Source organism: Petromyzon marinus, chromosome 40 (genome assembly GCF_048934315.1).
Source record: "Petromyzon marinus isolate PM22_M1 ecotype Great Lakes invasive population chromosome 40, UKy_Petmar_22M1.pri1.0, whole genome shotgun sequence".
Classification (NCBI taxonomy): Eukaryota; Metazoa; Chordata; class Hyperoartia; order Petromyzontiformes; family Petromyzontidae; genus Petromyzon; species Petromyzon marinus.
The window spans coordinates 11,615,705-11,639,399 of NC_133706.1; the positions used below are offsets into that span (position 1 = coordinate 11,615,705).

At 56.5% G+C, this 23,695-nt stretch overlaps 1 protein-coding gene across 4 annotated transcripts in view; it reads right to left on the reverse strand.

Moving 5' to 3' along the window:
- The window catches only part of LOC116950763 (neogenin-like), a 106,626-nt gene that overhangs the window by 34,645 nt on the left and 48,286 nt on the right, over positions 1-23,695 (reverse strand). For all 4 annotated transcript variants that reach the window (XM_032968805.2, XM_032968806.2, XM_032968803.2 and 1 more), the window contains exons 6-9: positions 21,196-21,350; positions 20,265-20,385; positions 995-1,172; positions 508-662 (exon numbers count right to left, since the gene is read on the reverse strand). In XM_032968805.2, the coding sequence (XP_032824696.2) occupies positions 508-662; positions 995-1,172; positions 20,265-20,385; positions 21,196-21,350 (609 nt within the window). The remainder of the gene's footprint in view (positions 1-507; positions 663-994; positions 1,173-20,264; positions 20,386-21,195; positions 21,351-23,695) is intronic.

Sequence of the window (23,695 nt, forward strand, 5' to 3'; positions counted from 1 at the left end):
GGGCCACAGCACGACTACGAGGAGGTCAAAGGCCATACAGAATTTACAGGCTCTGTGTAAAGCAACACCGGCCTTCTCCACTCTCCGCGAACCTAACAGGGCATTAAAATACCCAGGTATGTACAGCATGTTGAACTTCTTTCGCACCATACGTAGACAAGCGTGCTAATTGAAGGTGGGGGGGGGGGGGGGACAACGAACTTTGTTCATTTTTTATTTTTTAACGTAACATCTATAAAAAAATATTTTCCGATTAAGTAAAAAAGTCAGTGTTTCTCGCCATTCAAAACGAGCAATGGGAGCAGCGAGAACTCATCTCCGCCGGCCGCCCCGAGAGGCAGCGGAAGGAACTGCACGATTCTCAAGGCTGCCAGATGTAACAGGTGCTGTTAGCGAGCACCTGTCCAGTGGGACACACGACACAAACACAAAGAACCTCCGTCTTGGCGAGACACGGCGAGCACTAGGGCCTAGGGCAGCCTTTCCCTTCTCTCATCGCCGTCTCACCTTCCGGCTGGGTAGAGATTTTGAGCGGCGCGGAGCTCTCGCCCGGCCCATGCCTGTTGTAGGCCACCACTCGGAAGGCGTACGTGGTCTCGGGTCGGAGGTCAGAAACGGTGATCTGGAGGTCGCCCGTTTTGCTGGTGTTCACGACGCGCTCCCTGCAGCCGCACGCACAAACGGTCGTGAGTCGCCCGTCCGTAGCCTGGGTCCTCATTGTCACCCGTCAGACCAATCGCGAGGGGGAACCTCGCAACTTGTGTTCAGCGCTCACACGCACGGACAGAGGCGAACAAGGACTCAAAAAGGGTGCGACCCGTGACAGCAGCAGGACAAACAAGTGGAGAGCTCGAAGGAGGAGCGCATCATGCGGGGGGGGGGGGGGGGGGGTGGAATCTACGTTGGTCAGCAAATCCACGCGGGCTCTCGCCGGTCTGCGCGAGCGTGTAATTGCGAACGCGCGCGAGCGTACGCTCCACAAAACGTCGCTCACCTGCTGGCGCCGTCGCGCGAGTGGAAGACGGCGTAGGCCGTGATGTCGCCACGCGGCTCGGCCGGCGCGCGCCACACGAGGCGCACGAAGCGCGTCGACACCACGGCCGCCACGAGGTCGCGCGGGGCCGACGGCGCCGGGGCCGCCCCTCCGGAACCGCCACCGGTCCGAGCTCCAGCTGTACAACGCGATGGCGGGGGAAGGTGAGAGGTGGGGGGGGGGGGAGCACCATGGTCACAGGGTGGAGCAGCAGAGGAGCTGCTGCCGTTGCCGCGATAGCCAAGGCTCTCATGCGGCCGAGGCATCGGCGGGCGACGGAAACTGCTTTTTATTCTTTCATAAACGGTTCATTTCAGCGAAGGGAGAAATTAGGATGCAGATGCCACATGTTTTTGACACATCACTTAAAGGTGCGTTATTAATAAGTAGTCGAGAGAGCGGCTCTCTTCGCTCCACCAGTAACAACTGTGGAAGCATATTCTTGGTTCTTTCGGTAAAGTCACGTAGAAGGGAAACAATACAATTATAAAAATATAAAACAATAAAATTATCACGACGTTTCGACTGCAACACAAGCAATCATCATCAGGTGTGAAAACCACAGCAAGAAAATTTTAAAAAAGTGGCGTTTTATTTAACGTTAGCACCACGGAGAGCGATTTAGCAGTTTGTTCAGATGGACGAGTCCATCTATGTTCGGAAAAGAGGAGGGGGGAGACGAAAATATTGGATGTGGTCTGAAAGCCACTGTGAGCGTGAACAATCAATTAAGACCCGAAATGGTTTATCAAATCCTTCCAATTATTGCTAAGCCATAATCCATCTTCTCGGTTGAAAGTGTCTCTGTGTTTGTAGATGTGGATAGCCTCATGAACGAATCTCTCATGGTAGCCAGATGGCTTACAAAGAACTTCTGTCTTGGAGAAGTCAATCTCATGTGAGCCTACTGAATTATAAGTGATCTGCCACGGCCGAGGTGTTGGTCCTACCGTGTTTTAGGTCTGCTTTGTGTTCACGGATGCGGTCCGAGACATGTCGTTTGGTTTCTCCAATGTAACTACTACCACAAAGGCAACTTAGTTTGTAGACGCCAGGGTACTGTACCAGATCACGGATTTTATGTAATGTGTTGAATCGGACCTGGATCTTGTGTTTATTCAAGATTTTGGAGATCGTTTTTGTGATCCCCGCAATGTAGGGTAAAGTGATGGTTTTGAATGGCTCCTCAAGAGGGTCCTTCTTCATGGTTGGAGTGATATCTTTGCGGATTGTGTAGACGGAGTAACCCATTAGCCTTAAGAGCTTGGTGTACGTGCTTGAGTTCACTGGCTATGTGTTCCTGGTCGGATATGCATTGGGCTCTATGATGCAGAGTCTTGATGAGGGAATTCTTCTGGGATGGATGGTGGTGGGAATCCGGTTTCAGGTAAGCATCCGTATGGGTAGCTTTCCTGTAGACAGAGTGGCTCATTGAACTATCAGGTCTCTTTTTTTATTAGGACATCCAAAAAAGGTAGCTTGCCATCTTCGTCGACTTCCATGGTAAATCTGATGGCTGGGTGTATGAATCCCTGCAGTCACGAAAGCTTAAAATCAAAACTGTGGAAGCGTTATGCTGCCGGGGCATGATAAGATCGACACAAGTGCAGTCAGACGGAATCTCTCCGCAGAACGGCGGCGACGCCACGTGTGTACCGCTCGCTTACAAGCAGGGTAAACGTCGGCAGGCATTTGGCAGAGTGACCGTTTTACAAACTGCCATTCGTTTCTTTTCACGCGCTTATGAAGACCCGCGGCAACTTGATACTTCTGACGCTCGCGACGCGGCGCTGGATTCGAGTGTAGCGGCGGTCAGCGCACAGCGCGTGCCATCCCAGAGCCTTGTGCCAGGACAACTGCGGCACTCGTAAGGGCCGGCCGGGAGACTGCGGCGATTGTGTAAACGTTGGGACTATAAGACGGTAATCCCGCATGTAACCCAAGCCGCGCGGGGACGGCCGAGCACCGCGTCCGTGCGGTATCACAGCGTGACAAAGCAAGGGAGGTGCTCGGTGCTGCCTCCCCGTCACTTCAACCCACGCACCCTCGCCCAATCGCTCACTCACTCACCGGCTCACCGTATGTCCCACTCACTCGCTCTCCCATTCAACCACCCACCAAACCTCACCCGCTCGCTCGCCCGCTCTCACGCTTCCAGCGGCACGGCTCGCTGGCTGTGGGCACACCTGTGAGGCGCGCCCGTGCCTGCTGCTCGCTACCGCATCACCGCACTCACACGGGCACCGTCAGCTCCCCGTCAATCCCACCCTGCAATCACGCATTCCTCCCGTGATTGGTTTTGCCGACTCCATCCCCCTTAGGGCTTAGAGTTCTCGTCACAAACACAAACACGCAGCAGCGTGCGCGCACCGACGCACAAAGGAAATATAGCTGCAGATCGTTACATTTATAAAGCGGCATTGCTTTCACGCTGCAAGTTGACGTGCAAGTCCATTCCGAGTGGAAGTAGAACCGCTGCCAGATCTGGATTGGCGCCACAAACACTGCGCTTGCTTTGCTGGAGGTGCCTCGGGCTACAGGAGACGCGAATCAGAATCAGATATTTTAATTTATCCTGCAGAAATCCGATGAGCTACGAGGCTCTTTCCCACAGACGCCTCCAGCGGAGCTGCGTGACGCTCATGGTTCCTAGAGCCTGCAATTCCGAACCCATTCTCAGACGAGAATAGAATGTGGATCCTGGGCGCAGTAAAAACATGGAATCATGGAAGGGGGGGGGGGGGTGGCCAGTGTGGAGCCCACCATGGTATTCAGGGATGGTCCCTGGGGCCTGACCAGTACTGCCATTGTAACGTCTGGCCGATGGCTATGTAAAACGGTTAATATCGGCCAAATTACTGAACTGGAATCAATCTGGGTACCAGCTGGCCAGTATCGATTGGAGTGGCTCCCGAAATAGATGGTCGACACCTCGCATGCGGAACTTGCCCAATTCCTATCTCGATTCCGGCGTCGTGATTCGGGCAAGAAGATCGGGCCCCGATGGGCACCGGACGGCCTAGCGGAGGCCCGCTGGCTCTCGCTGGCTCTCGCTGGCTCACACCGGCTCACGGCAACCATGCGCGGCAGAGATGCATGGGGCCGCTCCGAGAATTTCCGCGAGCGCCGCGCGGTGTTCCTGTACCCCCCGGCAACATCCCCATAACAACGAGCTCAACGGCGCCGCTCGGGGTTAAAACGACCCCCAAATTAGGAAACGGAGCAGACCCGTTACCGTTACCACGGGCGATGGGTGGACCCGTTACCGCGAGCGACGAGAGGACCCGTTACCACGAGCGACGGGAGGACCCATCGCCGCGAGCGACGAGAGGACCCATCGCCGCGAGCGACGGGAGGACCCGTTACCGCGAGCGACTGGAGGACCCGTTACCACGAGCGACGGGAGGACCCATCGCCGCGAGCGACGGGAGGACCCGTTACCGCGAGCGACGGGAGGACCCGTTACCGCGAGCGACGGGAGGACCCGTTACCGCGAGCGACGGGAGGACCCGCACGTCGCTCGCCACACTTTTTGCGCACGAAGGTGGCAACACTGCGCGGAGTTCACACATTCGCCAATTAAAGGGGGCACGGGGTTGATGCGGCTCTGGGCTAACAGATGGGACGGCGAGTGTGAGGGGGGGAGGGCGGTTAGGCGAGCCTGTGAGGAGGCTGCGCTATTATGGGTTTTATGCCCCTTTAAATTGAACCGAGCTCTTCCCAGCTGAGCCGGACGCCACCCCTCCACCCCCCCACCCCCCCTATTGCGCGGCACCCTTGTGGATAGCAGCCTGATTGCTCTGAACTTGCACACAGGGCGCTCTTTATGCTAAATGGCAGGCAGCCGGGACAGCAGCTGCTTTGCGTTACATGCAAGAGGTGTATTGTTGAAACCACATAGAGACACAAACAAGCGGTTTCTTTTTTTTTGGGAGCGCGGGTGGGGCTACGGTGTTTCTGTTCGCCTTCGTAATCCACGAGCCGCGCGCGGCATAATTACAGCCATCGCGCCGCTGCGAACAAACACCGCAGTGTTTGCTGCAAAAACGCCTGACAACAAACCGTGGCCATGGCGACGAACAAAAAAGCCGTGTGCACGTGGGTAATATCACAGCAATCATAACGTGACACGTTTATAGAGCCTCGATGAATCACCGGGACTCATGCTCGGGAAGAGCTCTCCCCGAGGCGTTTGCGAGGCGGGGAGAGAATAATCGCAGTGGCCCTCCGGCGCAAGCGAAAGGCGACGTAACGGGGCCTCTCAGGCTCCGGGCTTCTCTCTCGCGGCCCTGGCAGACGTCGCAATCCGCCCAGGGTGGGGGTGGGGCGTCTCGTGCACCGCGCCTCTCGCCAGCGGTCACCGCTCGTGTACCGCATCGCATCGGACCGCTCGTACAGCTCCACGTTGCACGTTGAACTTCTTTCGCACCGTACGTAGCCAACCGTGCTAATCAGAGGTGCGGGGGGGGGGGGGGCGGGACAAACTAAGCACACAAAAAGCAGCTCTTAAGAAATGAGTTTTCAACCTCGACTTAAAAAGTGCAGAGCTCCAGTGGCTTCCTAATATCGGGTATAAAAGAAGAGCGTTCCAGACGACCGCAAAAGTGCATCTGACAGCGCGCGATGCGGTGACCGTCTTTGTTCGACCAGAGTTGGCGCGATGGTTCACGCTCCTGGACGAGACCAGCGGGGCGTTTCGGTTCATTTGCGGCACGCGCTTTGTGTGCACCGAGCGCGACCGCAGGACGTTGCCGGGTTGAGGCCGCGCGTCGCCACGGTGGCCGCTGTGCATTCAGGGGTCTCGTTTCCCTAAGTAGCACGAGGCTCCCCTACGCCTTCGGCTTCCCGTGCCTCTCGAGAGCATCACGTCACCACGCCGCCCACCCGTCGGGTAGAAGCGGGCGACGCATCATGACCCAAGTGACATCACAATGGAGGCACAGTAAAGAGAGGGGGGCGGTGAGACGGTGCCGAGGGCTGCGCGTCGAGCGCTGCCCTCGTGCGAGACGCTCGGGAGCGTCGTGGCCGTGTTAGGATCTCTGCCGCCTCTCGCAGCGACGGCGGTAGAGGTGGTAAGGGGAAGCTGCCCACCGCGGGCACCCAATTTGTAACGCTCCCCGTAGACCGGTGCTTCTTAACCTGGGGGTGCACGCTGCACCACCTGGGGGTGCACGCTGCACCACCTGGGGGTGCGAGAAGGTAAATCATCGAAATACAAATTAAGCACGGGCACGTAAGCACAGCTACTTTGTTAAATGTGTAACGATTGAGAATCAAAGGGGTGCAAGGCTGCAGTAAAGGTTAAGAACCGCTGCTGTAGACTCATCATTAATTCGCCCAGGGAGGTGAATTGAGCCATCAAGGCCGATTCAAAGTAAGTCACCCGCCTCTGTGAGCAGTCTGGACACAGAGGGGAAATCAGGCAATTGGATCAAAGGAGCAGCAGCATCCGCAGCACCTACACTGCTCATCCTGTTTTACAGAGTCAGCCGGAGGAGTTTCCAAATGCTCAGCACCTCCGATTAGCACAGTTGGCTATGTACGGTGCGAAAGAAGTTCAACATACACTCCGATCCTACGAAGATAAAAAAAAGACTTGGCAAAAGGAGTACTAAAAAAATCGGGGCCCTGTAAAATCGCCGAGTGCGGCTTCCACATCATGTAAATGCACACACGGTGCTACCCGGCGCATGGCTGCTGCTATTATTTGAGCTGACAATGAAATAAAATTTACTTTCAGCAGCAGCAGCAACAGGAGCCACACATGTCTGCGCTCTGTGGATGTGTAGAACATTCTACACATCCACAGAGCAGAAAAATAATGAAAAGCAAGTGCACTCCGGTCCACTCAAGCACCAAGGCGCATCTTGAGTCGGCAAGGGACCGCTAACAGAATGGAGCAACGTGCATTGCCTTTCTTTGTTTTGCTTTCTTTTCACGTGCAGATGCCGATTTGCCCAAATGTAATCATGCACCACCGGCACCGGCAGCAGCGCGAAGGCCGCCACCGCCGTCGCCGTCGCGCTCGTCGACCGCGGAGTCGCGCCGCGTTTTCGGCGGGGGAGCGGCATCGCGGCCATCGCGACCATCGCGACCATCGCGACCATCGCGACCGCCACGCCGCCCCAAGCGCGAGCGGAGCGGCCATCGCCGGAGCCAAGACGGCAGCCTGGCAGATGGCTCCACGAGAGCCGAGAGGCGTCCCTCGTGCGAGACCTCCCCGCCACGACCCCCGGGCCAGCTGCCCCACCGCCACCTGCCCCCCCCCGAACCCGAGCACGCGCCGCCCCCTATCCCCGTGCGGCCCCTCGGCCACGCGTGCCCTCTTCCTCCCCCCAACCCTCCCTCCCCCCCGCTTCTGCATCGCTCTTAATTAAGACGCGTCGAAACCCACACTGGGCCTCCTCGCTGGGAGGCCGATGGAAGGGTCAACGGTGAGCGGAGCGCAGAGCGAGCGGCGGGAGAAGGGACGCGTCCGTGGGAAAAATGAGCGGCGGGGAAGGAGGGAGGAAGCCGCGGAAAGAAGTCGGCTCGCGAGCAGAGAAACGTAACAAAGTAACGCCGGCCCGCACCGACAGCTGCCGAGCGTGGCAGGATGACCACAGAAGCCAGGCCGCCACGGTAAAAAACAGAAAAACAAGCATGTTAGAATTATCTCACTTGACACTTCAAGCAGGAGCTCTCCGGAATGCAGGAGCTCTCCGGTTGGTTCTGGCGGGGATCTAGGAAGACTTGTTCCAAATGTGCTCTTGCTCTGCTAAGACTCGGCAATCAAGATACTTTCACTGCTAAACGAGTCTGCAGTCGGATGGAGCAAATAGGAAACGAGATATGTCCGTAGGCCTACGCGGATTTGCCTGGAGGGTATTCGCTGAACTTCACAGTGAAAGGGTCTTCGATTCTAGATGTTAATGAGTCCACGTGATCTACCGTATATATCTCATGCACCAGCCCGAGGTGAAGACTCACAACCTGTGCGTACCACGTGATTACCACACGTGTTACCAAGATGTCTGTGGGCAGCTGGCAGTGACAACGACTACAAGTGCGAGTCACGGTTACGGGGCCGCGCTCCGAGCATGGGGTTCCCGGCGGCCTCTCTCTCGAGATCCGCCAAGCCGCTGCCACTCGCCAGCGGAGCGCCGCGCGACGCTTGGGGGGGGCGACGGCGCGGAACAGAACAGAACGCAGATCGCAACAGCGGTCGAGTGCCGAGGTAAACCCAACGGTGACCACCGGTGCTCTTCGTTTCCCACCGAACGCACGCTCCGTCCCGTTCTGTCCGCTTCTTCCTTCACGCACGCACGTCGATCGCTCGCTACAAGATCCGAGCCTCTCGTCGCGGGCGAGTCTCCCTCCCTCGCCAACGCCGCTTCCAGCTCGAGAGATCCCCGGCGGAATAAGACACGCCGAGTGGCCGTCTGAAAGGCGACAAAAGTCTTCGTCGCGTGCTGCGGCAGGGTATCGCTGCACCAACGATGCCTCGCAAGGGCGAGGGTGGCTCAAGATAGTCACCTCGCGGTATTTCCACTACGTTTAAAAAGCGCCACGCTCCCTCTCACACCCCCCTGCCCCGGGCCGGTAACCCACCTGCTCGCATTTTCAAAGCCACCCCCGTGACCCAGAGTAATTTGTTTTGGATTTGGAGAAATTACCGTGTTCTCTCTGTGCTGTTCAGAGCCTGTTAAATGTCACTAAATGCATTTAAGGACCATTCCATTCGTTTTTCTCTCTCACAAGTTTATTCCGCTTGTGCTCTTGGTGCAAAGTCACGACATGAAGATATTTACGTAACAGAACTCCCTCCCCAGCCCGTGTCAGATAATGTACCCAGCATGACGATGCCATCGGCACTATTCGGGCAGTCACTTTGACAAATCCACACGGGAAGAAGCACACCTTCTAGACGCCCTGCAAAGAGTGTTTGCCGCCGCACGTGGAATTGCGAGGAAGCCGGTTTTTAATTATGGTTGTTTTTGTTTTTGTTTCATTGTGTGCGGTTATTGGCGATGAAGACCGACACCACCGCCCATCTCTCTGCACATGAGAAGCCCAAGTGACTCAGGGGGAGGGGGGGTTCCTGGATTCAATCTCACGATCTCAGCAGCGCCATCTCAGCGCTATGATAGCCGCTCGCCGAGCCAGCAGGCTACCGCCACCGTGCACGTATAACGCGATAAGACCGCCATGATGATACGTAACGTGAAGTTTTGTTACGTTCCATAGGATCCGAAGAATATTCCGGTGAAAGAATTACATTAAAAGGAGCACAACATTGAAAAAGTTTTAAATTAACTGTGGTCATTCTCCTGTATTCACTGCTCCCTCCTCTTCGCTGTTGCCACAGTGCCGAGATTTTAACTACCTCACCTGGTATGGGTTCGATCCCGACCCTGATGGCTACTGTATATTTGGAGTTTGCGTGTCTCTCTCTTTCTCTCTCCGTGGTCGTGTGGATTCTTCTCCGGGTCCTCCGGTTTTTCCCTCCACATTTAGAAACAAGCATTTAGAGCATTTGGTTGCTATAAATATCTACATGATGAGCCACTTCGTTGAGCTGTCATTTGTGGCCAGGTCACTTCTGAAAAAGAGCTAAAAAGCTCAGTGGGCCTTACCTGGTAAAATATTTTCGTAGTATTATTATAGCTTCCAAACTTAAATTCCAATCAATGTTTACTTGTTTCACGAAAAAATCCCGTCTAGTCAGTTACCCAGCTAATTTTGGGAGGCAAAGGCCCCCACAGCAGCTACTAACAGTAGAATTATCGTTGGGGTGGTGAGGAGCCCAGCCAGCAGCCAGCCAGGACACTCGACGATGCATCATTTTAATCGTTCCCAGGAAGTGGCATGGAATTTCTACTGTCGGCTCGAGTCCATCACTGGCAGCGATGACATTCGTCTGCGCTCATAATCTGCGACGTGAAGTCACGGGCGCGGCGGGCGTGTGTCCCGTTGCGTTTCAACGCAGGGGGGACGGGGGAGGGGGAGACACAAGGCTGCCCCGCTCATTGCCCAGTGCTGCTGCTGCTGATGCCGTCCTTCGTGCGTTCACTCATACGCATGTAATCAGTGGACTCGTACACCACCCGAGGTCAAATCTATTAAAAGTGAAAGGGCATGTGACGCTGGAGCAATGCAATATCTGTTGCGTGATGACACACAGTGGGGGTTTTTTTTTTTCCTCTTTGTGCACCCAAGGAGAGACATCTGCGTTTGGTGACGATGTCTTCGGTAGAGAGTCACCACAGGAAGTTACACCACTTCAACCGCCAGGTGGTCGGTCTCAGCCACATCAACGCCGAGACAGAACCGCCGTGCTGGGTGTGCGCGCTGCCAGTGAGCGCGCACACGAGGCCAACGCCGTCGCAATCACTTTGGGCGCGGCACGACGTACGACAGCGCCTCTTCGTACCGATCGCAACACCACGGCGTCGATCGAAATCTTGTTCGCACGAAATCGTTACAGCCCCTCCAGCACGCGTGCGCGTTACCAGCGAGGCGGGCCCCTCATCACGATTAGCGCAGCGAGCGGCGCCTTTGTCGTGAGCGCCAGCTGCAGCGGAGATGCTGGGGGCGCGCGCCGACGCCCGGAGCAACCTCGACGCGGGGCGCCGTACCGTGCGTCCACGGCTACGTTGCGTTTGTACGCAATCACAATAATCGCCGCGATGAATTATTCACACCCCGAGGAAAGCGGCGCGCCCTTTCCCCGCACTTAGCGAGCGTTTGCAGAGGCAAGCACCAACATCAGCCAGCCAAATTCACCGCGAGATCTTCCTTCCCGCCGGGGAGTGAGCGGGCACGAAGCGTCCGCCGGCAGAGCATCACCCGCGTTGGCCTTTTTTTGCACCGCCACATCCCTCCTCCCCCCGCTCCCGCGTGGAGCACGGCGAGACCCTCAGGCCTCAAGAGAGGTTAAAGTTTAAACCCCGCGCTGACCCCCGGGGGGTTCAAACCGCTTGCCCAAAAAATTACCGCGCCGGCCCTTCAACGGGCAGGCGGGCGCCCAAGAGCCGCCGAGGCCCCCGGTGCCGCGTGGAGGCCGGTGCCGACGGGGCAACCGCGGACAAAGCGGGCCTCTCGTATCGGCGCACTCAACTGCGACGAGCCTCGTCGGAGTGAGCGGAAAAGTGCTGCGCTTCAGACGGGCCCCCATTTAGCGGGCCATCGTTAATTAATGCGCCGTAATTCATGTCGCAATTGACGCGCCCGAGCCAGACGATACTCAACGATGAAAACAGCAGTGCCACTCGCTAACCCATAACGCCAACCCATCATCTGCTGCCTGACGCATAATTCACAAGCAGCTTTATAGGCCCCCGAGTAGCACATTAATAATGGATCAGAACAAAGGGGCCTTTGTTGCATTAGATTATTTGTTGATGCAAAATGCCCCGGCCTTATTACCATTCTGTGCGTGTGCATGTGTGTCACCATGCCAGCGAACCAGTCTTGGGCTTCCCCTAGATCGACTCAGCTTCAATGGATGTATACCCACTACCTAGTGTAGTGGGCATACATCAGCACTTTCTAGAACAAAGGTGGTGGGGTATGTTCCTGGCCAACAGCACTCCCTCACATGCCGCGCCGGGCTTCGTAGGTGCTGCTCGCTAACGGCAATTGCCCCAGCAGTCTGCATTCGGCTATTCGGATTATCTTTGTCGTCTTCTTTTGTTCCTCTGTCAGCACACCAACGTGTCCAGTCCGAATCCATCGCCGTGCGCATCCGTGGCGTGTGCTACCGTGCCGTGCGTATGCGTGCCATACCGTGCGTATGCGTGCACACCAACGTGCCGCGCGAGTCTACTTACCGGTCTGTTTGTGCGCGACGCGACGTGCGTGCATGCACGCGCCAGTGCACGCGTGCGCCGTGTGTGTGTGTGTGTGCGTCAACGCGTCCGTGTGTGTGTGTGTGTGTGTCAACGCGTCCGTGTGCGCGCACTTACGCCTGTAAACGCGCAGGGGTGCGGTAATCGAGAGACGTGTGCAAGGCAGGCGCGGCGGCGTGGCGCAGAGAATTGTCAGAATGTTTACGTTTGTCGCCTGCGGCCTCGCAACGACACTCATGATCATATCGTGGAAAGGGCTTTGAGGCCTTTATGCACGCCTCTGCATTGTGCTGTGTGTCTTTGTTCAGCATCTGTGAGCGTGCGTGCGTGCGGAGGGAGCGGTGGTGCAGCGGTTAGCGCGACGTGCTACAAAACCCTTTCGACCTGGGTTCCGATTCCCGCTTAACCAGTGCCAAATATCTGAACCGGTCCTGGGCCTCCCCCGAGGTCGAATCAGCTTTAAATGAGTAGTACCTGGTGTGATGTGTAACATCAGCACTGGTGGCCGGGAATGGTTTTGGCCACTCGCTCAAAGTGTTCCCTCACAGCAATTGCCCCAACAGTGTGTTAGGGGCTACACGGGGGATCTTTGCCTTTGTACCTATATCTCTCGCATCACCTATCGCCCACCCTCCCTCGGTTCCTGCAGGGCTAATCATCTCATGCATAAAACATCGCCGCCTCGTGGTCCCCCTGAAGCGTTGGGGGCTGCTGGGAGGGGGAGCCCGGGAGATTAGCTCCCAGGGGCTGTGGGTGAAAATTGATTTGAGCTTCAAGCTGGACAAACAGTCCCCTATGGTGAGCGTGTAAGGATCTGTGTCTCTGTGTGTGTGTCTGTGTGTCTGTGTCTGTGTGTCTGTGTGTGTCTGTGTGTGTGTCTGTGTGTAGTGGTGGTGTGGCGGTTCGCGCTACGAACCCGACCATCCCGGGTTCCATTCCCGCTCATGGTCAACACCAGTGGCGATTATCTGGTCCTGGGCCTCCCCTAGGTCGACTCAGCCTCAAATGAGTACCTGGTACGGTGTGTAAATATCGCCACTGAGGACACAAAGGCAGCCGGGTGTGGTGTTGACCACAGACCCCCTCGTGTGCCGTTCCAGCCTTGATAGGTGCTCGCTAACAGCAGTTACCCGTACAGCCTGTCAAGGCTACACTGGGGATCTTTGTCTTTGTGTGGCTCTTTGTGTGAGGGTCTGTGGGTGTCTGGGCGCGTGTCTGGGTGTCAGCGTGTCAAGTGTCACGTGCGTGGCTGAGACGGTCTCCGTTTGAGTGTGTTCACGGAGTGTGTTCACGTCTGTGAGGCTCATTTTCAGAAAGAGCCCTGACTATCACAAATGATAGCCCAACAAAGTGGCTCATTTATATCAACAGGCAAATACTCGAAAACACGCCGACTGACTTTGACACGGAGCAGGCTTTCACGACCAATATCGCCCATAAAACAGTTTTTTTTTTGCGGAGGATTTATCCAAAAATCTGGCTGTCGCCTGATGAAGCTAGTTGTAATTACTGGCGAAACGTCAAACTCAGATTGTGAATGTTGTGGGTTTGCTCTCCAACACACCGGTGTGCTGTACCAGTAACGAATTGGTACGTTCTGTTTACTTGACAAACCTTACTAATTGGCTGTGTCGGCTTGTAGCAGGTTTAACCACACATCTATATATTCACGCGACCTAACCCAAAAAACCTGTATTTTTGGACGCGCAGTGATGTTGATTCTATATGCGGAGGGAGAAAAAACGGAGGGCCCGGAGGAAAAAATCTACGCGACCACGGGGGGAGAGAGAGAGAGAGTCACACGCAAACTCCAAATACACAGCGGGCGTCAGGGGTCGTGATCGAACGCACGACCTCCCGTACACCAGGCGAGGTAGTTAACATCTCGCCACGGAAGACCTGGGCCGATCGCCCCTCTGCGGCCCGAGAAAATGCGATTATGGCACGGCCAGCAGCAAGCAGCACACGTGGGCTGGCAGTGCACCCGGAGGAGAGTCTGCTGCTGCTGCTGTTTCCTGTCCCTGGCAAGGCCAGATGCTAGCCATTGCTCGCACGGGCGTGACTAATTAGGCAAAATGAGCGTGTGGGGGCAGGCACCTCTAATTTGAGCAATCCGGCACAACCCCCCCCCCACCCTCAAGTCCTCCCCACCCCCCCAAACTATTACAGCCTCATCTCCCCTCCCCCACAGGTACCCCCTCCTCCTCCTCCTCACACCCGGCATCCCACCAACACCCCCCCCCCAATCCATTCTTCCCATTCCCCCCTCCAGGGCTTAGCCGACGCGCCCAGCATCCCACACTGCACGTCTACCACCCCATTAGCACCCCTTCTTCGCCTTCTTCTCCTCGCCAGATCTCCCCGACAACACCGCCGATGAACGAGTTGCGGATCAAAACCGCACACCCTCCCGTCGGCCTCAACGCGAACGCACGGAGCGGACGCAGGGCGCGCGGGCTGCGCGACCGGGCGTGGAAATAGGGTCACGGGCGCGCGGCTACAAATGCACAACATTCCGAACTTTAGGCAAAAAAAAAAGGCACGATGGGAACGACGCGCGGAGACGTGAGCCCACAACAAAGGCGGCGACCGCACACACACACACACACACGCGCAAGCGAGGGCGTCCCATTACGACCCCCACGGCGATGCCACACGCGCCGCTGGTGATGTACACGCTCAGGACATAGGGGAGCGAGCCCCCACCATCACTAATAGGGGAGCGAGGCCCGCATCATCACCAGTAGGGGAGCGAGGCCCCCACCCTCACCAGTTCGAGTTCCATCTTCGACTCAGAGGATGACAATCGTGCTCTTCTTAAGATTCCATATTTTCTGCCTTTCTCCCAACAACCTCTTCGTAAGTTCGAAACGTTAAACATCCTCCAATGTCATCCATCCCAAAGTCTTCGTGGTCAACGCCCGTGCTCCACTTCCCACAATGCCCCGCTCCAATGAAATCTCAGCGTAGGTCCTCGCGAGTGCCACGTCTTCCCCGCGCGGTCGACGTTATAAAAAGTCACTTCTGTTATTGGCAATTCCCTTGAGAACGCTTTTGATCGATTTTTGCCCTCAAGCACATCTCCGGCATTCGCCTCTGGGCCTTTGGCAGCTCGCCGCACGAATGCTGCGCGCGGATATGAATCGCACTTATTACCGTTGCTGTTGATAGAGAGGGCCTGTCGCTAAATGAAGAGTCAAGCGATCGGCGCTCGCTAGCGCAACCCTCCGTCCACGCTGCGTGTCTCTCTGCACCCCCCCCACCACAGACAAAGCGTTCAGCTTCTTTTCTTTTTGTGTTCTGTGCGATGTCGCTTTGTGAACGCGTCCATCAGCGTGCGCCGAGCGGGCCCTGCGCGCGCGTGTGTGTGTGTGTGTCGGGTTACGACTGCGCGTCCCCGGGAAGCCGCGGCGATGTTCCCTGGTGATAACTCCCCGCGCGCCCGTGCTTAAAAGCGAGGACTCAAGCCCGGCGCTCGGCATGGCACGACACGGCCAGGGAGCGGGCGAGCGGGCGGGCGGGCGGGTGGGCGGGCGGGCGAGAACCGGACCCTGCCTTATCAACGAGGATCACAGAAACCCGACACCGGCTCGGGAGAGTCTTAAGAACCTGAAAGGTGCTGGGGGTTTTTTGCACATTTTTGAGAGCACCTCTGTGGGCAACTGCTGCGCATATATATGTACAGTACGTTGAACTTCTTTCGCACCATACGTAGCCAAACGTGCTAATCGGAGGTGCAGGGGAAGGACAACAAACTAAACACAGAAAGCAGTTCTAAAAGAGATGAGTTGTCAATCTCGCTGATTTAAAAGTGGATAGCTCCAGTGGCTTCCTAATACCGGAAGGCAGAGCGTTCCAGACGGCCGCAGAAGCGCGTATGAAGGCGCGCGATGCAGTGACCGTCTTACTTCGATGGTTAGCCAGAAGCTGCTGCGAGGATGACCGGAGTTCGCGTGAGGGTTTATCCATGTAGCAATCGGGGCCACTGGTGCTACTGTTGCTGCTGCTAACTCAGTAAATGCAGAGTTGTTACCGTGCGGCGATGGTTTTTGGCACTGCGTTGAGGGGGCGGCGGCGAGTGGAGTGTGGGTGAGAGACGGGGAGTGGGGGGGGGTGAGAGACGGGGAGTGGGGGGGGTGAGAAACGGGGAGTGGGGGGGATGTTTGTGCCAAAAGGACAACTGGCAGCTCTCTGGCCCGGAGCTCTCAAACTCGCCACTCCACGGGGGGCTTCAGGCCAGGGCCAGATTTCCACGTCAGCCAGCGAAAAGATGTGCCGAGTGCCCACCCCCCCCCCCCCCCCCGTGCACACGGCTCGTTTGGCACATACGAATTCCGCGTTCAAATAAAATCCACCACTGTCACCTCATCGCTGATGCTATCGTTGGCGCTATCGTTTTCACTGTTGTTGTTGTTGCCGTTGAACGGAGATTGTTCCGTAGAACTAACGACGTCCTTGTTTGTTATCTTGAGCAAAGCCGCAGGAGGGAATTGCGAGAGGCGGACGGAACCCACGTCAACAAAAGCGGACTGCAGCAGCTGCTCAACCCCAGAGGTGCTTGGGGCGCCTCGGTGGCTAAGAGGTGTTAACTACCTCGCCTGGTATACAGGAGGTTGTGGGTTCGGTCCCGACCCTGACGACTGGAGTTTGCGTGTCTCTCTCTCTCTCTCTCCTCGTGGTGGCGTGGATTTTTCTCCGGGTCCTCCGGTTTGTTCCCACCACATTCAGAAGCATCGTGCGTTTAGAGGGCGTTTGGCTGCTATAAATTTCCACGTGATGAGACACATTTTCGTTCATCAATAATTTGCAATAGCCAGGTCGCTTCTGAAATAAAAGGGCTATTATATAGCTCAGTGGGTCTCACCTGGTTAAATAAACATCGTTTATAAAGAATTTTGCTCGCTTATAAGTAGATGCTGGGACCAACAGCTGAGAAGCCTCCTCCGGGCGCAGAGCGAGGCTCGCGTTACAAGGCCTACGCCAATATTAGTCTCTCTCTCAGCCTGCCGATGGAACTGCCCCCCCACCCCCACTCTATCAATTCCACAGGTAAAAACCCTCGATGCACGAGCGAGAGAACCAGCACGGGCGCGGCAACCTTAATCCAAACCGTTCAAAAGAACGTGACGACGGGGCTAAGCCTGTCGCGGCGGCGGCGGCCACCGCCAAAAATCGATTCGGACGTGCACGGCCGCGATTTCTCAGATCCCCTGTTCCATCTGCGCAGTGAAGGTTCGAGCGCGAGGGGTGGGAGCACACGTGCCCAGCCCTCGGCCACGGGTGGTGCGACACCTCGGGCGAACGTCTCCCCATGCCACGTCGGTCATGGGGGGAGGGGGGAGAGGGGGGAGTTGTTCGACTACGCGGGCCACGGGTGTTGAAGGAGGGCGAGCAGCACGAGTTAGATTCCCGGCCGCGGCTAAGATCAGCGGCGGGGTGATATCTGAACCAGTCCTGAGCCTCCACCCTTCAACCCGCACTCACCAGCGTGGTGAAGTACGGCCAACGCAACCCTCGTGACCGACACAGTTTCGGGGAGGCCTTCATCCGGCAGTGGACTGGAAAAGGGCTGTGAGTTATTATTATGACACGGTATTTTTTTCTTTCAGGAGACGGTGGCTGAGAAGTGACTCGTCACATCAACTCGGGGTTTGCCTGTGGACTCAGGAGCCACCTCCCCAGGCTCAGCCCCTTCGCTCCGTGCTCGCGCCCAGCGTCAAAACACCGCCGCCGACCGTTACCGCCGCTCCCCACCGCCGGCGTGGAGCCCTGCCAGGGGCCAAGGGCGTCGGCGCCTGAGCGAGCGATCGGCCCAACGAGCCGGAAGGCCGCATCTCTCGCGGCCGAGGGAGAGGCCGCCTGCCAGAGGAGCCACGCCATGCGGCACGTGGGAGGCCACATGGTCGAGTGTTTATTTCTATGCGGAACTTGTTTCGCACCGCACGAAGCCAACCGTGCTAATCAGAGGTGCTGGGGAGTGTCGAAACGAGATTTGAGAGAAGGTTTTCTCGTGTAGCTGTGAACACGTACGGTTTACGGAAAAAAAAGTCCAAGCAATCTCCCGCTGCAGCGGGCGGAAATTCCACATTCCTTTGGCGGGAGCGAATGTCTCCACTGGACAACCACTGTTGACTTCCCCCAAAAAGCGATGCTCATTTTATCATTCTCCGGAAGAGTTATTCGCCGAGTAAACCCTCAACCAGAATGCGAGCTCCCATCGTCCCGACTGCCGCTCGCAACTGCCAAGACGCCGGGGCCGGATCGGATTACCACCAAAGCCACCATCGAGCTGCGCTGCTCCGCGTAGACTGACACCAAAGAACCGGTGAAGAAATAAAAAGCACGGCTTTTGCGTCTCGATTTAATTCGTATTCTTTGTAAACAATCCGCCTTCTGGGCAAAACTCCATTTAACAAAAAGAAAATCAATGCGGCCAAGCGGCCTTAGGAGCGGTAGCGACGACGCGAGGAACACGTGGGGTTGTTGATTTTGTTGTCGTTGTTTTTGTTGTCATTGTCTTTGTCGTTGTTGTTGTCGTCGTTTTTTAACTGGGTTGGAAAAACGACTCGACAACCCCAACACCCGCCAGTACCCTTCGACGCACAGGGCGGCGCACAACTCTCTGGCACGGCCCCGGGAACTGGCGCTCGCGACGAGTGAGGCCGAGTGAACCGTCCCGACGAGGGCTTCGTAATGGGAGCTAATGGGGGCGACACGGCGTAACCCCCCCCCCCCACCAAGCCCCCCGCCCCCCCCCCCCCACACACAGCGCCCGCCGCCCTGCGAGCAGCAGCGGCCAGGAAGCGCCGCCGCATTCCTTCGCCGCCGCCGCCACCACCGCAGTGTTTTTTTTCCTTCCCCTTCTTAAAACTGAACACACGAACAAGCCCAACGCGAGAGCCTGCGCTCAGAAGACAAAGGCTCCCCCCCCCCCCCCCTCCACCGTGTAGCCTGGAACAGGCGGTTCGGACAAGGTGCCGTCCTCACGAGTAGCACCTACGGAGGGCGGCGCGGCGCGCCAAGGGGGTGGGTGGCCAGCACCACGCCCGGCCGCCTTTGTCTCCCCAGTGGCGACGTTTACCACGCGCCACACCGGTTACTCGTTTGAGGGCGAACGGACCTAGGGGAGGACCCAGGACCAGTTCAGAAAATCGTCACCGGTGTCGGACGTGAGCAGGAATCGGACTCGGGGTTGCCGGGTTTGCAGCGCGGCGTGCTAACCGCTGCGCCACCGCTCCCCACAACAACAACAACAACCGCCATTCGCCACTCGGTGGAGGTGACGTCACCACGGCGCTTGTGCCAGGCTATGTGCACACCGATCCCCACACGCACACGCAGACACGGACGCGATCCCAAAAACCAAAACAGATCCCGCACGGCCATCCCAAGACACGAACCCAAACCGTGACATCGAAGGCAAAAGCAGGGGGCACCAACGGCAGAGGGACACGGAGTCGGGTTTCTCTTTGGGCGCTGGTGTTAAGCGCCGCGATGGATTGGTATTTCTCCGCGCCCAGTCGGCTCTCACACCATTCCCACGGACGGGGCAATTTAACGTCGAGCGATCGCGTGCTGAACGTGATTACGCGTTGAACGCCATCACCGGATTCACGGGTAAATGCGATCATCGGCGAGCCCGCGCGAGAGAGAGGGATGCCTGCAAGGACTGGTGGGATGGCCGCAGCTGTAGATCGCACTTTCATTGTTGCATGTAGAGCAAAGCAGCTGTGCAGTCTGGCTCCCAGTGCTCCTCCCATAACCCTGATTGCTGCCGATAGACTTCCTTAATTTGCTCTCCAAGTTATCGGTCTTGGCCGTTTCCTCCGAAGCTAAAGAATTCTAAACGCCTTCGCCAGGCCGGCTCATGGGGGTGGTGGTGGTGGTGGTGGGGGAGGGGACCCACGACTTGAGTGCAACCGCCGTGAAGAGGCGCTGTTGTTTGCGTTCGTGCCGCACACACCCCCGCGGTAGCCGCAAATGTGGCGAGCGACGACGGGTCACGTGTCCTTTATTGCGATGTTGTTTCAACTCCTCCCCCCCCCCCCCCCCTTTTTTTTTTGCGCGAGCCACTCTGTAACGAAGAATTTGAAATGGCCATTTCTTAAAAGCTATTAAGCACTCGCAATTTGACTTTCCGGGAGGCACAATTACACGCCATTAAGCCGCCATTTGTTGCCGCATTTTTCTTTTTGTAGCAGCAGAAGCGGTGCAGGCCTCATCGTCGAGCAGGCTATTTGAGAGTCGGATAAATGCGGCGTCGCGTCCAGATGAATCTCCGTCCCGCGGCACGAAGGGTCGCGGCTAGACTCATCCCTTCTTAACCTCCGCCGCCTCTCCCCCCTCCCCCCCTCCGTACTGCGACCCGACAGTCCCAGGTGCCACGGCCGCGACTCACTCACCTCTGTCCGCGACGAAGAGCCGCGCGCCCGCCTGTATGTTCCCGTGCTCGTTCTCCGCGATGCACTGGTACATCCCTTCGTCCGACTTGACGACGCCGAGGATCTTGAGCGTGTGCTCCTCCTAGACCGGGGCGGCGGCGGAAACCGTCAACGAACGAGGCCCGCGTCTCTCCCTCGCACGTTCCGCTCGAGTCGCGGGCACGGCCGCGAACATATCGGTGCCGAGCGGGCGAGGGGCTCGCTAACCTGCTTGCTCCGTCGCCAAGGGCTCTGCGCGGACGATGGGTGGCGAGGGAATTCTGCCCCTGCCTGTCCCATGTGTGTTAATATCATATATTACGATGATTATAATTACTGCTGTTATCTTAACTATTATTAGTTGAATTATTTACGTGATATTTTCACGGTGTAGTTACACTCATTATTATGGTTATATTATTATTATTGATATAATTATTACATAACAATCGTCAAACAGATGCAAGTGTAAGTGGTCAAAATCGGGGTCGCAAAGGTCTCCACGACATGAGACCGCCCGCTGCGTCAGGAGCGCGTTGCAGCATCGGAAGGGAGCAGGTCGTTAACACCGACAACGAATTGGCCCAGCAGCCCAATTAGAGTCTGCACAATGAGTCAGACTCTCCTGGATTGAGGGCAATTAATATTGATCGCAGTGGAGTGGTGGCGGTACGGTTGGCACACATGACGCGATGCACCCGGCACCCCGAATTTGCTCCCTTGCGAGCAACATCGAATCCGGTTCCGGGGCTCCCCCCCCGCCCCCTTCACCAACCCGCAATGACCAGCAAGGTGACCAGCGTGATGGTCAATCGAGCCCTCCGACCGACACGTCGTGGGGAGGCGTTCGTCCGTCCGCGGATTGACGGGGGGGGGGGGGGGGGGCGTGAAGGCCACGGGCCGCGGTTCTCACCGCGATGTGGAAGTAGTCGCCGGGAATGACGGTGTCGCCGTTTTTAAGCCACTTTATGGAGGGCGCGGGGTTCCCCTCCACGCCGCACGGCAGCTCCACGTCCGCCCCCTCGTGCGCCAGCGCGTCCCGCGGGGGGAAGGAGAACCGCGGGGGAGCTGTGGGACAGCGGCGTTCGCATCATTCACCGGCACGCCACGCGCGACCATTCAGACCCACGCCGTCTACCGTGTTATCAGAGTCTGCACTTGATGTCGGCCTGTGAGCGAGACCATCATGCAAAACATTCTCATTCAATGCTTTGCATTGAGCTAATCGCGTCGTGAAAATGTCACATTATCCACGCTGAATAATAGCGTTCTTGTGAAACAGTTATAGACATAAGGACATTTACTTACCGTGATGCTCCTGCTCTTAGCTAGTTAAGCGGTGCGTGGCGGGATCCACGCACAGAGCAGCTGACGAGCACAGCAATGCAAGGCCTGTCTCAATGCAGTCATTCACATCAAGAAGGCTGCTCGTCGTAAGACTACCCGCTCACCACGCCAGCGGTTGTTTATAATTCAGCGACATAGTGAAAGATCTTCAGGCGACTGCTGCTCATTAGCGCACGCACGAAGCCAGGAGAGTTGCGATCGTAAATGGGCGCATCGACAGAGTTGATTTCAAATGCCCATGTGGCTGTGGCTGGCACGAGGCAAGATGCCAGGGCTGCCCAGATACACTGGAGCCATGGAGCCTGTGCCCCGTGCGTACGAGCAGCGCCAGCCACTCCTGAACGGTTGCCAACCTGCGGAGATTTGCCCGCGGAGGAGCATGGACATACATGTATGTCCACATGTACATACATGTACATGTACACATACATGTACATTTGTTGTTTCAAGCATCCCAATGTTTCTATTTCATCTCCTGGGTTAAGGGAACAACAAAATTCCTCTTTGTCCTGGAGGCCCCACGAGCAGCACAAGCACCATCCCCTCCACCCCGCATTAACGTTCTCTAATCTTCTCATTAACCCCGAAGGAATACTGGACAGGAGAATCAATAAACGTCCATCTCCCCCTCCGTAGCCTCACTCGCGACACCGCTCATTTTTCTTCCGCCTCTAAGATTTGCGAGTGAGCTCCACCATCACCAGCAGCGCTAACAAAAACACTCGACCGCGTCACATCTTTAATTCAGGAACCTTTTGGCTCCAGGGCTCATGCTGTGCGACCTAATTAATGACCTTTACTTAAGCGGCAGTAGCGGTAGCAGCGGCTTTCAGGCATCCTGTAGATTCGGGGGCGGTGCGTGGGGGTGGTGGTGGTGGTGGTGCCGCACAACGCGATTGCCAGCTGTGGAATTTAATTTATTGATTTTTATTTTGTTTAAAAAAAACACAGCGTCTCGCAAAAGCGCACGCACCGCTCGCAAAGTGCTCAGCTGGTTTCCTCCGGACCGAGCGCGGGGGGGGGGGGCCGCGGAGGGAGCGGCCTGAGCGGGCGTCCCCAATGAACTCGCGAGGAGTAAATAATTGATGGAGGCAGGGACCCTGGGAGGCCGGCACCGGCCAAGACAACGACGGTGCAGCGGGGTCGGTAACAGAAATGAAAAGCGATCGCTCGGGCCGCGCGGACATTTTTGTTTGTTTGTTGTGGGCCTTCCTAGGCAGGCCTCGGAGAGTTGCCCTTGAGATGGAAACGTGCGGTGGGACGGGGAAAACAGGGAGCTTCAAAAAATGTTAACACTTATATGGGACTATCGTTTTTAATGGAAAAAGAGTGGATGATGCACTGTAACGTGATGACGAATGTAATGTTAATATCTTCAAAAAGTCTCCCACTTGTTCGCCATCATTGTCAACAACGCGTGCCTGGAACCTTCTCCAGGTGGTCTCCAGAGCCCGGAGGCAGCAGCACATTTCTTGCAGTGTTGTTGCAAATTCTCTGAAGTATTCAAAACATTTTGAAGCACCCTGTTTTTAAGCTGCGAGAATTCTAATGGGAGAACGAGCTACTAATGGGCTCTCATGACTCACGGGCAGTCTCTCCTTGGGACTCTGAGACCCAGAATCATTCATCACCTTCATCACCAAAAGCAAACTCACCAATATCCGTATCTTTGTCCTCACCATGACTCTCCTTATTACCATCATCACAGTTACCTTAATCGCCATCATCATCATCATCATCAAACCTTCAAACTATTATTCATCGTTGTGCTAATCACAATTACCATCAGTCACAATTATCCCCGTAATCAATTCCACCTCGTCAATTCCTATAACGTACGAGATCGCTAAAGGCTCTCTCGCTTGCCGGCCAACTTTGAGCACCCAGCGGAGAATTCTGACACCGCACCGCTCACGGGAATGGGGCCACCGCGGTCACCGGTGTCGACCGAACCCCGGGCTGCCACTGCTGTCGCGATCGGCGAATGAGCCGGCGCGCGTGGAACACCATCGTGAATGACAGACCACGAACGGAACTGAAACTTGGGTTGCCACGAGAGTGCGGTA